This window comes from Nicotiana sylvestris, chromosome 6 (genome assembly GCF_000393655.2).
Source record: "Nicotiana sylvestris chromosome 6, ASM39365v2, whole genome shotgun sequence".
Taxonomy (NCBI): domain Eukaryota; kingdom Viridiplantae; phylum Streptophyta; class Magnoliopsida; order Solanales; family Solanaceae; genus Nicotiana; species Nicotiana sylvestris.
This window is the reverse complement of record NC_091062.1, coordinates 170,097,972-170,111,026: the sequence shown is the minus strand read 5'-3', so window position 1 is coordinate 170,111,026 and position 13,055 is coordinate 170,097,972. Positions and strand designations below refer to the sequence as shown.

General features: G+C 35.7%; 2 protein-coding genes across 3 annotated transcripts; both read left to right on the top strand.

Annotated features, from left to right (window-relative positions):
• The first annotated feature begins 4,459 nt into the window (after positions 1 to 4,459).
• On the top strand, positions 4,460 to 7,925 carry LOC104221959 (uncharacterized). Of its 2 annotated transcripts, none has more exons than XM_070147625.1 (5): positions 4,460 to 4,910; positions 5,202 to 5,301; positions 5,920 to 6,019; positions 6,859 to 6,943; positions 7,267 to 7,925. In XM_070147625.1, the coding sequence occupies exons 1-5, from the start codon at positions 4,721 to 4,723 to the stop codon at positions 7,332 to 7,334; spliced, it is 543 nt and encodes a 180-aa protein (XP_070003726.1). In that variant the 5' UTR covers positions 4,460 to 4,720; the 3' UTR covers positions 7,335 to 7,925. The 2 variants fall into 2 exon arrangements, with proteins under 2 accessions (XP_070003726.1, XP_009771417.2); XM_009773115.2 differs by having other exon boundaries at positions 4,471 to 4,910; positions 6,859 to 6,947.
• Positions 7,926 to 8,355: 430 nt separating this feature from the next.
• Positions 8,356 to 9,559, top strand: LOC138870076 (ATP synthase subunit b', chloroplastic-like). The gene has a single exon (XM_070147626.1). It carries the CDS (start codon positions 8,603 to 8,605, stop codon positions 9,254 to 9,256), a length of 654 nt encoding a protein of 217 aa, XP_070003727.1. The 5' UTR covers positions 8,356 to 8,602; the 3' UTR covers positions 9,257 to 9,559.
• Positions 9,560 to 13,055: the final 3,496 nt, after the last annotated feature.

Below are 13,055 nucleotides of genomic sequence, written 5' to 3'. Positions count from 1 at the left end.
TCAGATGATCTCAACGGCTTGGATCTGATGGTGAGGGGTGAGACGAAGCCGTTTGGTATTAAAACGGTGTCGTTTGGTTTTAAGTGATGGATTGGGTTGGACCGTCTAAACAGGTCGGGTCACGGGTGCGTATGTGGACCGTTGGATCAAGAGGCTTAGACGGCTCAGATCGACTTGCCTTTAACGGCGTCATTTCGGGAGGTGCCTGGGCAGGCCTGGTCTGGACCGGGTCCTTGGTTGGTTTTGGGCCTATTTTTATTTCATTTTCTGGGCCCAAATCAATCTTTTCTTTGTTTTCTTATTTTGAAACAAAAATGAAATAACAAAAATAAATAATGAAACAAAAAATGAAATTAAAACAAACAACCATGTGACACTTCAACACAATTATCACACCAAATTAAAATATTTAAGTAAGTTAAATCACAACCTAGAACGAACGACGCCTATATATTTTTTGAATTTTCGTTCTTTTTAACGACCGAATTACGATTTTGACTACCCTGACAGACGTGCTTTTGTATTTTAATCGGTAAGATTAAATGCAAAATGGGCAGATCCACACATGACTAACAACACCTGTCACGGAAAAACGACAAATTGTACAGTGAGGCCATTTATCACTATTTTTTTTGTTTTCCTTTTTGAGTGATTGCTCGTGAAGCAAAAATCACGTGCTTACAGTGGTGTTCCTGGAGGTGTCCACTGGGATAAAATCCCATTCTCTTTGAGATACCTAGTAAAATCTTCACTAAGATATTCTCCACCTCTATCAGATATTAGTACTTTGATACTTTTACCAGTCTGTTTCTCAACTTCATTACGGAACCTTTTGAACATTTCAAAAGATTCAGATTTATGTTTCATAAGATATACAAATTCATATCTTGACATATCATCAGTGAAGGTGATGGAGTAAGAATATCCACCTCTAACTTGAATTTTCATGGGCCCACAAACATCTGAATGAATTAGTCCCAATAATTTAGATGCTCTTTCTCCACTTCTAGTAAATGGAGATTTGGTCATTTTTCCTTTGAGACAAGATTCACAAGTTCGATATGATTCAAAATCATACTTATCAAGGTACCCTTCCTTGTACAACTTGTTAATTCTTTTTTCTCCAATATGACCAAGCCTACGATGCCAAAGGTATGTATGATTTACTTGATCATCTTTTTTCCTCTTAAATCTAGAAACATGCATAATCGAATTAGCATTCACATTAGGTAAGACATAAACATCATGTTGGAGATAGCCGTTCACATATAAATCATCACCATAATAAATAGAACAAATACTATTGCGTATGTTAATACGAAAATTACGTTTATATAATATAGAAGTTGAAATTATGTTCGGAACAAATTTAATTATATCTGATATGAGCTTCACAGGCATTGATTTGTCGCACAAACAGGGGTAAACTTAGATGATATGAGCTTCACAGGCATAATGACCAGTTTTAAACTCACATCAGTGTAAAAGTAATTTAATTATATATGATGAATCCTTTGAATGCTAAGTAGAGTAGAAATGTAGAATGGATACAGAGAATTCTAATCCCAACTTATTTTAAATTAAGAATTTATTAAATATACAATATAAAGGTAAACACCTGTAGAATGCCAATATATAAAATCTCAATTTAAAAAGAAACGATATGGAGTTTGCTTCCTTTGTGAAACCTAAAACATGTATATTTAAACAGATTGTGTAGTAACTGAATATAAAAGTGGTTTGGTTTTAAAATAAGAAAGAGCTTTAGAATTAAATGTGCTCTCTTAGTCAGCAAGGTTTTAACTCTACCAACCAAGTATCAAAATGAAAGAGACAAAGGAGTTTGAGAGGTGAGTGCTGCGAATTTGAGTAATTATAATCTCATGACCATTATAAACTATTGTCACGTCACTCATGAGCTAGCCATTGTTCATTTTTATAATTGGAAAATAGCAATCGTCACGAAATCTTAATATTTATAGTTAAATTAAACTTCTATGAAGTTTTACATGTAAAATTTAAAATTTCATGATAGTAATTATTGTTTCAATTACAGAGGCTGAAAAGTATTCCCTCCGTTTCAATTTATGTGAACCTGTTTAATTGGACATGAAATTTAAGAAAAAATGAAAACTTTTAGAATTTGCAGTTCTAAACAAGTCAAAAAGGGCTCCAGAGTATTTGTGTGGTTATAAAAGCTTCTTATTAAGTATAGAATTGTAACTTTAAGTTAAACTATTTCCAAATTAAGAAAGAGGTCATTCTTTTTGGAACGGACCAAAAAGAAAATATGTTCACATAAATTATTGGAACGGAGGGAGTAATAGTTATTTATGAATTTTCTGCGTATTAATTATAGGGATTTTTTCATTCGTATACACTATTTGAAACCTTATTAAAAAAAATGTCCATGTATTGGTATTTACCCGACCTAGACATATTTTAGTTACAAAATGTATACAATCCACTTTAAAAGGCTCTCAATCCATTATTTGTGCCTTCAATCAAGGGATTTGGTTACACCTTTTTCTTTTTTTATCTCCCCTCTCCCCTCTTCTCTCCAGATTCTCTCCAGATATATTGACTACTTTCTCTTTGTGACATTGGACCTTGTGTTTACAATGGGAAAATGAGCACCCAGTTATGCGTATTCACCAGTGGCGGACCTAGGATTTTGTGCAAGCGGGTTCAATCTTAGAAATATATAAATTTAGTCGTAAAATAGTAGTTGTCAAGTGGGTTCAAATAAATATTTATATAAAATTTACACTGCTTTTAATCCTAATTTATACATATACATAGTATTATTTTTTGTTGAAGCGGGTTCAATTGAACCCGCTAACTACCACTTGGGTCCGCCACCGGTATTCACCAGAACAAAATGTCAACCATTGTGTTTACAATGGGAAAGGAACGTGTTACAGACTTGACGACTTTAAAAATCTCATACAGTGCAAAAGACTACTTTCCAGAGCTAGCAACATATTTTTTTATACTCTTTTTTTTGTGTGTGAAGTAAATAGCTTCATTGATGGCATCAAGAAGAATTTCTTTTTATACTTTTTTCTTTATATTTTGGATTGTGAGGTTGAATGGAACTTGAAGTTCGTATAATTATAAGAAAATTACATGCAAGAGATATGCGCAAGAATAATAAGGGAAAATAACTTATCTACAACTTTCATATATTATTTCTACACAGTTATATACAATTACAATATCATACCAAGTAAATATAATTTTTATATAAATTTTATACAATATGTCTTTTATATATTTTGTATTTGATTTATATTTAGTAAAAATAAATTTTATACAACTAATTATATATTATACAACTTATCTACAACTTTCACACATTATTTCTACCCATTTAAATACAACTACAATAACATACAACTTAAATACAAATTTTATATAAAATTTATACAATATGTCTTTTGTATATTTTATATCTGATTTATACATAGTAAAAATAAATTTCATACAAATAATTATATATTATACACCTTATCTACAATTTTCTTACATTATTTCTAGTCAGTTATATACAACTACAATATAATACCACTTAAATACAATTTTTATACAATGTTGTTCAACTTTCACACAATAGTTAAATAATAAAAGAAAAATAAATAAACAACAGAATACAAATTTTCTACAATTTTTACAATATAATGTATGTCATGTCGCCTTCTTCTTCGAGTTTCAATCTGAAATTCAGCTAAAATCAAGTCTAATCTTCACCAAAACCCCTCAAAATTGAAATATAAACTCCAAACCATATTCCCAATTATTTGCAACAACACCCAATCCAAACAATAATGATTTTTGAAAACCCAAATTCGAATTCAAAGCTTCAAAGCTTTTTAATGGCTATCAATGGTGGAATTGCCGCTCTCTTTTCCTTTTCTTTATATTACTGAAATTTGGGATTGAGAGATAGAGAGAGACGTAAAGAGAATTCTCAATTCTTTGCAACAACATCCAATCCAAACAAACAATGTTTTTTGAAAATCTAAATTTGAATTCAATGATTCAAAGCTTGTTAATGTTTGTCAATAGTGGATGAGTTACAGATTTTCGCTGGTTTTAGAAGAGGAAATAATGAGTGATTGAAGAGGAAATCGTGGGGTGTGATTTGATACGTGGGGGAGAGGGTGGGATTTGGAGAGAGAAACTTGGGGGAGTGGGAATATACAGTAGAGTTAAATTAGGAGGCTAATTAATACCATTAAAACACCTAAATGTACATAAATGATAATTAAGTATATAAAAGGTAATTATATTGAAACTCAAGAGATAATATAGTTTACGACATAAGAATGTAATAATCGCAAAAATGCTAACATAATCATGGGTCTGCACTCTGAGGGGGTCTAAATTTTGTCACTCAATTACTGCACGCTCCATCTGTGGCGCGTGATGTGAACGGTTAATTCCCAGGAATCCCGAGAACATGAAAAGCACCAAACAATAAGCACAAAGTGAGAGTAGAAAGCAATTCAATTATTTCTGTTCCAAGAATCTCCTCCCACATAAGCCAACCACAACCTCAAATCTGCACCAAAGAATCACAAAATATATAATAGTAATATTAATAATTATTATCTCTCAAACTAGGTAATCTAAGGAGAAGAGCTCTTTAAAATGGTGATATGAATCAATATAGGAGTAGAAGAAGTTATAATTTTAGTACTTGTATGGTGTTTTAGTTATGGAAGTTTTAGAGAGGGAGGAAGATGTTAGCCCTAGATATTCATTTCAAAGGAATGGATCATCACTGTCTTGTGTAGTTCCGCCATTCTTGCTCATTGATAACATCCCCAAAAAGAGCTTGTCTTATAACAAGCTACCTGAGGAACCCCTCAAGCTCACTGTCCTCAAATTGGATGGCTCTTCCTTTGGTAATTTTTTCTTATTTTCCTCCTCTGCTTGAATTGTGAAATTGATACTGAAATTGATGTTTGTACACCCTTAGAATATATGTGTGCGCGTGTTTCTTTCCTTGTTTTTCCTTATCTTGTTTGTGTGTGTAATATGTTTTTTAATCTTTTAATGTACATATATAGTTCGGTACTGGGACAGTGGGTACCGCCACAATTTCTGTGTACGACCTAGATCCGCCCATTATGCACCAGCATTGATGTATTACTTGACCAAATGGTCTGTGATCAATTGAATTTAGTGTTCTGCAGATATTAAAGTAGCAAGGAATGCGACAGTGGCAGAGCTCAAGCAGGCGGTGGAAGCTGCCTTCAGTCATTTCCCAAAGGCGGGAACAGGCAAGGTTTCATGGTATGTACATTGCACAGGGTAATGCTGCAAATATAAAAAACGCGCAAGTATGTGTGTGGGGTGGGAATTGGGGGTAGTAGGTTCAAGGAGTTGTAGTTGAAAATTCATCTATTAGACCATAGGGCCATTTCCTACGATTCTGCATGAATTCTTTTTTGTGAGCATTACCATGTGAAGTTTTGATATCAGGGCTTTTTCCCATGTCTCCAGATGAAAAGTGTTCCAAGGCAACAGTTATTGGCCTGTATTAGATTGTTGGCTGAAAAAGGGGTACAGTTTTTATTTTCCATCTGTTTGACCTATTAATTTCTTTATGGTTCTTATTTTAGCAACTAAACTTCTTCATTTGTAGCTTCTTCATGATTCAACTTGTCTCTCTATGATCAATTGAAAAAGATGACTCGGTTTGAAAGGACCTAACAGTTGAATGCTGTTACTTTATATAAACATGGTAGAATGTCGTGGAAGCAGATTTCTGTCTGACATAATTTACCAGCTTTTCCACTATATATCATCTTAACTAGAGAAATCAAACCCCATAAGTAGTGTAGCATTCACTTCTTTTCCAGCGTAAAGCTTGCCAATTTATGATGAATCCTCATAATAGTACTGTTGCAGGTCACATGTGTGGGGGCATTTTTGCTTGAGCTATGACGGGACGAAGCTACTTACTGATAGTGATTTGTTGGGAACTTATCGGATCAAGGATGGTGATAAGGTTTCTTCTCAATTCATTGGACTTTTTAGGAAAATTGCTTTTATCTATTGTAGGAGTGTTGCTTTGATATAGGAGGATCCGTTTGGAAAGTAAGAAGCCACTAAGATCCTTTTGATACATCTTCATTTGCAAATAATTCTCAATGTGAAAACACAGCCATTTCTTGTTCACTAAAAGAGGTGAATACAGTCCCAAGAGTTACATGTAAAATGCAGGTTCTGATGCCTAGTTATCATGTAACAGAGTTCATACCACAGTGCTAGTTATGACTTCCATTTGGTGACCTCATTTGAACAGAAAAAGATTTACTTAACCCCTAGCCTCTCAAGCTAACAAATCCATGACGGAGGGACTGTGCAGATCAACATATCTGGTATAAACAGAATGCGGAAAACAATCTCAGAGCATAACTGCAAAATTCTGCCCCAACAACTTAGGATACTTTGATTTACTAGAATTGCTTAATGCCCTTTATGATGGTGTATTGACCAAACATAAACAACTGATAGACTAACAGAGGCTGCGGTTTATGTCACTAGGCTGCTTATTTAGCCATTGTGATCTGTATTTTTGCTTTTATGAGTATCAAGCAATTTCTTTTCCATCCCGGGGTTAAGAAAGACTTGCAAAATATTAAAAAGCTGAATATTTGCAAAACCGGAGAACTCTGTACATTACAAGTTTAAACTTTATAGAGGTTTTAGATGGATGCCTGGCTATCCATCATTTGAGATGCAATTCTTTTTCCTTTATAAAAGGCATCTCTGTTACATGCTATCAAGTGGAACTGTTTGAATATTTCCTTAATGCTCTAATGCTTTAAGTTTTTGGATTTGCAGCTTAGTTTTATGAGGCATGTCTCCATTAGTTACAATCTGGTCAAGACACGATCGGAGAGAGAGGACCTCAACGATAATGAACCTAGTATGTAAGTTCTCTATATTGGCTTTCATCCTACCAAATACCAATTATTTTCGTTTGTGGGTACTTGTTGGTTCATGATACTAATATAGAAATATTGCAGTTTACCATGTCTTTTGTGCTATTCTTTGCTATCATGCTAAAGTAAGCCTGCCCATTTCACTTTGTGTGAGAAAGAATGGACTAAGTGTTGCAGGGGTTTGATGCATATTTTTATGAAACTGCATGCTGGAGAAGTTAACTAGATATATGATTTTTTCTAGCATAGTGGCATTGTTAGAGCAATTTAGATAATATCACTCCATCTTGGAAAATGCATTTTGCAGATCTAAAGGCTGTGAAGTCAGACAGCGGAAAGGCGATCAAGAGGATAATCACCATCAACCTGACTTAGGGAACCATCAAAACAATATTCATGACCATAACAGGGGTGTTGTTGCCAATTGCGAATCCAGGTTGGTCCATTTGTTTAGAGGGTGGTTCCCATACAAATTGGCAAGCCCGGAGAGGAGAATAACACGCAAAAGGAGTGCATCGAGATCACACGATGGTTTTCTTATGGAATCAAGAGACTTGGATAACAACGAATAACCAGCATCTTTGAAAGTCTGGAATCCAATAACTGTTTGCACATGAGTTGGAGGGTGAAATGGAAAGCATTCACCTATGGTTGAAGCTCCAAACCTGACTTCCATTGATTTCAGTGTCCAGGCCAATTCTGCATAGAAGATAAGTCATTGCTAGCATCTGTTCCATTTCCTCTTTTGCAGATGACAATTAGTTGTCTAGACATGATTGCTTGGTGTTAGGCATGTAATATTGGGGATTGTGCTAAAGATCCCCGACATCATTTCCTCTCTATTTACGCCATTTCTTGGTTCCGTGTAATCAAATGCTGATTTTTATCCTTTTTGCCTAAGAACGGAAATACACAAATATCAATGTATCACTTGGTCAGTGAAAAGAACAAATCCATTTATCATCAGACTTGAACTTCTGCAATCTGGCTTGGGATCTCCACAAGTATTTTGGAAGACCTTAGTTGCACGCACTTGTAAAAAATACTTATACAATTAGATCATTTAAGATGTAGTTACATGTAAATCCGATGATAAACATCAATCAGTAATCTAGTAAAGATGTTAACTAACCTATTATAAACTAACCTGATGGTATAAATTTTTTTCGCTATTAGTATATTCAACTTAAATCCTGGTAGCTTAGTCAATTTTCCAGGAATCCCTAACGTTTGTTGCTCGAAATTTTAAGACTTTTCAAATTTAACATATACATAGATTAGTCACTTGTAGACCACTCTAGGTGAATCAAATCAAAAGACTACCAACTAATACTACAGTTTTGTACATACTAAATGCGTTTGGGTCTTGACAAATACTAGAACAAGGATATGCGAGAAAGGGCACGGGACAATTTCACTCTAAAAAAAACAAACAAGAAATAAAAAAGAAAAAACAAAAGAAGACCTCAGCCTCATCATATTGTGTGGCATAGATTGAGAGAGAGTCTTTCTGAGATCTTTCCTTCTCATCTAAAACACCGCCAAAAAATCAAGAATCAAACCCTCTGAAGAAAGAAGAAATTACCACTGCAAATATCTTAAGTGTTTATTCATATCTACTTGTAGAAGAACAGAAATAAACCATGGCCAACATGATCATGGCCTCCTCCAAAGCCATAATCACTTCATCTCCATCTCCAAGATTCAAACTTTCCCTCCCTCAAATATCCCTTCCAAAACTAGCCCTCCCCAAATTACTCAAATCCCACAAACCCCTCTCCCTCCCATCAAATTTCAAGTCCATTTCAGTAATTCTTGCTAGCTCATTGGCCATAGCACCACCTTCACTAGCAGAAGAAATTGAAAAAGCTTCCCTTTTTGACTTCAACTTAACACTTCCAATAATCATGGCTGAATTCCTCTTTCTCATGTTTGCTTTAGACAAGCTTTACTTTTCCCCATTAGGGAAATTCATGGATGAAAGAGATTCTTCAATTAAGGAGAAATTAAATAGTGTAAAGGACACATCTGCAGAAGTAAAGCAATTGGAAGATCAAGCTGCTGCTATTATGAAAGCTGCAAGAGCTGAAATATCAGCAGCACTAAACAAGATGAAAAGGGAGACTCAACTAGAAGTGGAGCAGAAGACTGCAGAAGGAAGAAAGAAAGTTGAGGCTGAGTTACAAGAAGCTTTGGCTAGCTTGGACAAGCAAAAGGAGGAGACAATCAAGAGTCTTGACTCTCAGATTGCTGCTCTTAGTGATGAGATTGTTAAAAAAGTCCTTCCTGTTCTGTAACTAATTCTGAAAGTTGTAGTACTCCATAATTTATGTGAACTCGTCGGTACGGAGTTTAAGAAAAGAGAAAAGACTTTTGATCTTGTGGTCTAAAATGAGGCACATATATTATGTGTGGCTATAAATCTATGCGTAAAGGTAAATTGTTTCCAAATAAGGAAAGAGATCATTCTTTTTGGCACGGACTAAAAAGAAAATAGGTTCAAATAAATTGGAACGGAGGGAGTAATTATTTTGGTTGGTAAGTGTCAGATTAATTACTGTTTGATCAAAGAAAAATAAATGTGATATACTTGGTCCTTTTATGTGGTGCACATCTTGTTTTACTCATTTCTTGGTTTACTCAGTAGTGAATTTTCAGGATTTATTAAATAAGTTAAAGAAAGCTATAGCTAATAGCTCAAAATTTTCAGGTTTACTCACATTTGAAAGCTATAGCTCAAATTTTGCTTGTCAGTTGTACTTCTTGTATTATTGAAATAAAATAGGCATGAATAAAGTTTAATAGATCGATATAGAGGATTCATATAACCAATACAAACTTATATAAGATTAAAGCCTAGTAGTTGACTGATCGATATGATTACTTATTTTAGGTTTCCTTAATTAATTTGGACCTGCTTAGGGTGAATCACAGGTTCCACAGTCAAATGAGGGCAACATTGTCATTACTCGTGTACAAGTTGCAAGTAAAAGCCCGGAACAAATCTCCCAATATCTTCTCGAATGAATTTAAGTTTTAACTTATCCATTAAGATTTCTCGTAATTTTCACGACCCAATTACTTTTATAGGCTGTGAGGTGGCCCAACGTTATCGCTAGGTAAGCCAACAGTGAATTAACCACATAATTGTTTATTTTAACAATTTAGAAATAACTGATTTTTAATTAGTGCATAAGTAATAAGTGAGAATTTAATAAGAGAGATAAATAATTTTTAAGAGCAAATAAGATAAATAAATAACCAAAAATCATCATGTGTCTACTAGCTTAATCTCCAAGACCTGGTATCACAAGTATATGAGCTACTAGTAGAATATACAAAAGAATACTACACTACTGTCTGAACTGAACTAGATAGAAAATAAAAGCAAAAGAAAGACTTCGGTTGCTGTAGAACGGGTTCGGAAGACAGCTTACCGCAAAGTCTCGTGAAAATCAAAGATGTGCGCCGGACTGATATCCAGATGCACCTGCCTCATATCCTGCACATTTAGTGCAGAAGTGTAGCGTGAGTAAAGAAACAACATGTACTCAGTAAGTATCTAGTCTAACTTCGAAGAAGTTGTGATGAGGGATCGACTCCGACACTTACTATGGACTAACAATAAAGTAATAGAAATTCTAAATAGACATGGGCTATATAATGAAACTGTAAAACTCAATAACAAGAAATAAACAAATCATTCTTTACTGATAATAATTTCCAAGTAAATTTCCATCATTTAACAATTTAACCTCTTAATCCAATGAAACAATATCAATTAAAATTGGGCTCAAAGTAGTATTAAGCCCGGATTATGTCGAGATCGTACGACCCGATCCAACATATAAATATATAAACTGTGCACTGCCGAGGGTCGAATGACACGAACCATAGATGCATCTATTAACCTGCCAAGGCGAACGATCCGCTCCAATGAGAATAGTGAAATTTACCTTGCTCGCGGAAAAATACTTGTGACGCGAGTGAACATAGATTTCTCAAAATTATCATAATATTCTTAAATTCTTTCCAAAAATAAGGAATCTAAACTTGGAACTTTAAATCTTGAAATCCTTCAATCTCAACTCTTATTCAATGCAATTAATAAGCATAATCAAATAATGATGTCAACAAGGCATAGTTTAAACTTAAGAATATCCGAACATAAGCATAATTAGTAGCTACGTACGGATCTCGTCACCTCGTGCGTACGTATCCTCCACAAATAGAAGCACACATTAATTTAATTCACCTATGGGGTTAATTCCCTCTTACAAGGTTAGAAAGGAGACTTACCTCGTCTCAAAGCTTACTTTTCGGTCCACAATTGTGCTTTAAACCCTCAACTCGGTGCCAAATGACTCGAAAAAATGTTATATAAAATAATCAATACATGTTCAAAAGTTCATAACCTAACGATTAAAGTGATTTCCCAACCCCAATTGAAGAATTCCTAAAATTTACCCCCGGGCCCACGTGCCCCGGATTCCGGATATTTTCGAAGATAAATGTGACCCATAGCCTGACGAACTCGAATATATAATTTTCACTAACTTTCATAACCATTTTCGTGGTCAAATCCCATTTTTATCAAAACCTAGGTTTTTCATATAAACCCATGATTTCACAAATTTTACATGTTAAATCTATCCATAATCTATGTATTTAACTCACATTGTGTAGAAATTACTTACCTCAAAGTGTTAGGTGAAAACTCATCTCTAAGAGCTCCAAGAATCGCCCAAGTAATGAAATAAATGAGCTCAAAATGCCTAAGTCCCGCATTAAATTGAGGTTCTTCCTTATGCGATTTTCGCATCTGCGGAGGTTTGGCCGCTTCTACGGCTCCGCATCCGCAAAAAGGGCCCCGCAAATGTGGTCCTCTCATCAGCTGGCCCCCCTAGCTTCTGCGACCAGAAACTCGCTTCTGCGAGACAGCTCCTGCGGCACATGCGCCGTACCTGCGACCTTAGTCCGCACCTACAATGGCCTCCTTCACACCTGCGTCTCCGAAGGTGCGATACCTCGCCCGCTTCTGCAGCTACTAGGCATCCCACATTGGGCCGCTTCTGCGGTCAAAGGCTCATTCTGCGAGCTCACACCTGCGGCTGGCCAAGCGCAGGTGCAATTAGACTAGAAGCTGGAAGCTTCAGCTGCTACTCCAAGTCCAAACTTGGTCCGAGCCTCGTCCGATTAACACCCAAGGCCCCTGAGTCCGAACATACCAAGAAGTTTCAAATCATAAAACGGGCTCGCTTGCACCCTCGGAACGCATAAAACACCAACAAAACTAGGAATCACACCCCAAACCAAATTGAATTAACTTAAGAACTTCAAGTTCTTCAAACTTACTCCGAATGCACCGAAACCTACTTAAACTACTCGGAATGACACCAAATTTTGCATGCAAGTCTTAAATCACCATACGAAACTATTCTCAGGCTCAAAAACCCAATTGGACCTTGATAACACCAAAACCTACTCCAAACCAAATTTAAAGAACTTTACAACCTTTAAAGAGCCAATTTTTACTATTAGGCGCCGAAACGCTCCCGGATCATCCAAAACCCGATCCGAACGTACGCCCAAGTACGAAATCATGATACAAACCTTTTTAAACTGTCAAATCCTGATTCAAAGTTCGTTTACTCAAAATATTGACCAAAGTCAAACTTAGCCTTTTAAAGCCAAACCATGGAACCAAGTGTTCCGATTTCAACCCGAGCTCTTTCACATTCCGAACCAACCATATCCGCAAGTTATATAATAGTAAAATCACGTACGGGGAGTCATATTTAGGGGAACGAGGTTCTAAAAAGTAAAACGACCGATCGGGTCATTACATTCTCCACCTCTTAAACAAACGTTTGTCCTCGAACAGGTCTAGAGTCATACCTAGAGTGCTAAATAAGTGTCGATATTTGCTTCTCATGTCCTCCTCGGCCTCTCAGGTTGCCTCCTTGATTGGTTGGCCCCTCCACTGAACTTTTATCGCAGAAATTTTCTTGGACCTCAACTGGCGAACCTGCCTGTCAACAATGGTAACTGGCTCCTCCTCATAACCCAGGCTCTCATCTAGCTGAATCGTGCTGA

Bases quoted from the DNA above. Each gene is read 5' to 3' on its own strand.
- LOC104221959 (XM_009773115.2), top strand. From the start codon at position 4,721: ATGGAAGTTTTAGAGAGGGAGGAAGATGTTAGCCCTAGATATTCATTT. The intron at 5,302-5,919 runs GTATGTACATTG...GTACTGTTGCAG, and splicing joins GGAACAGGCAAGGTTTCATG to GTCACATGTGTGGGGGCATT. The intron at 6,948-7,266 runs GTAAGTTCTCTA...TGCATTTTGCAG, and splicing joins AACGATAATGAACCTAGTAT to ATCTAAAGGCTGTGAAGTCA.
- LOC138870076 (XM_070147626.1), top strand. From the start codon at position 8,603: ATGGCCAACATGATCATGGCCTCCTCCAAAGCCATAATCACTTCATCT.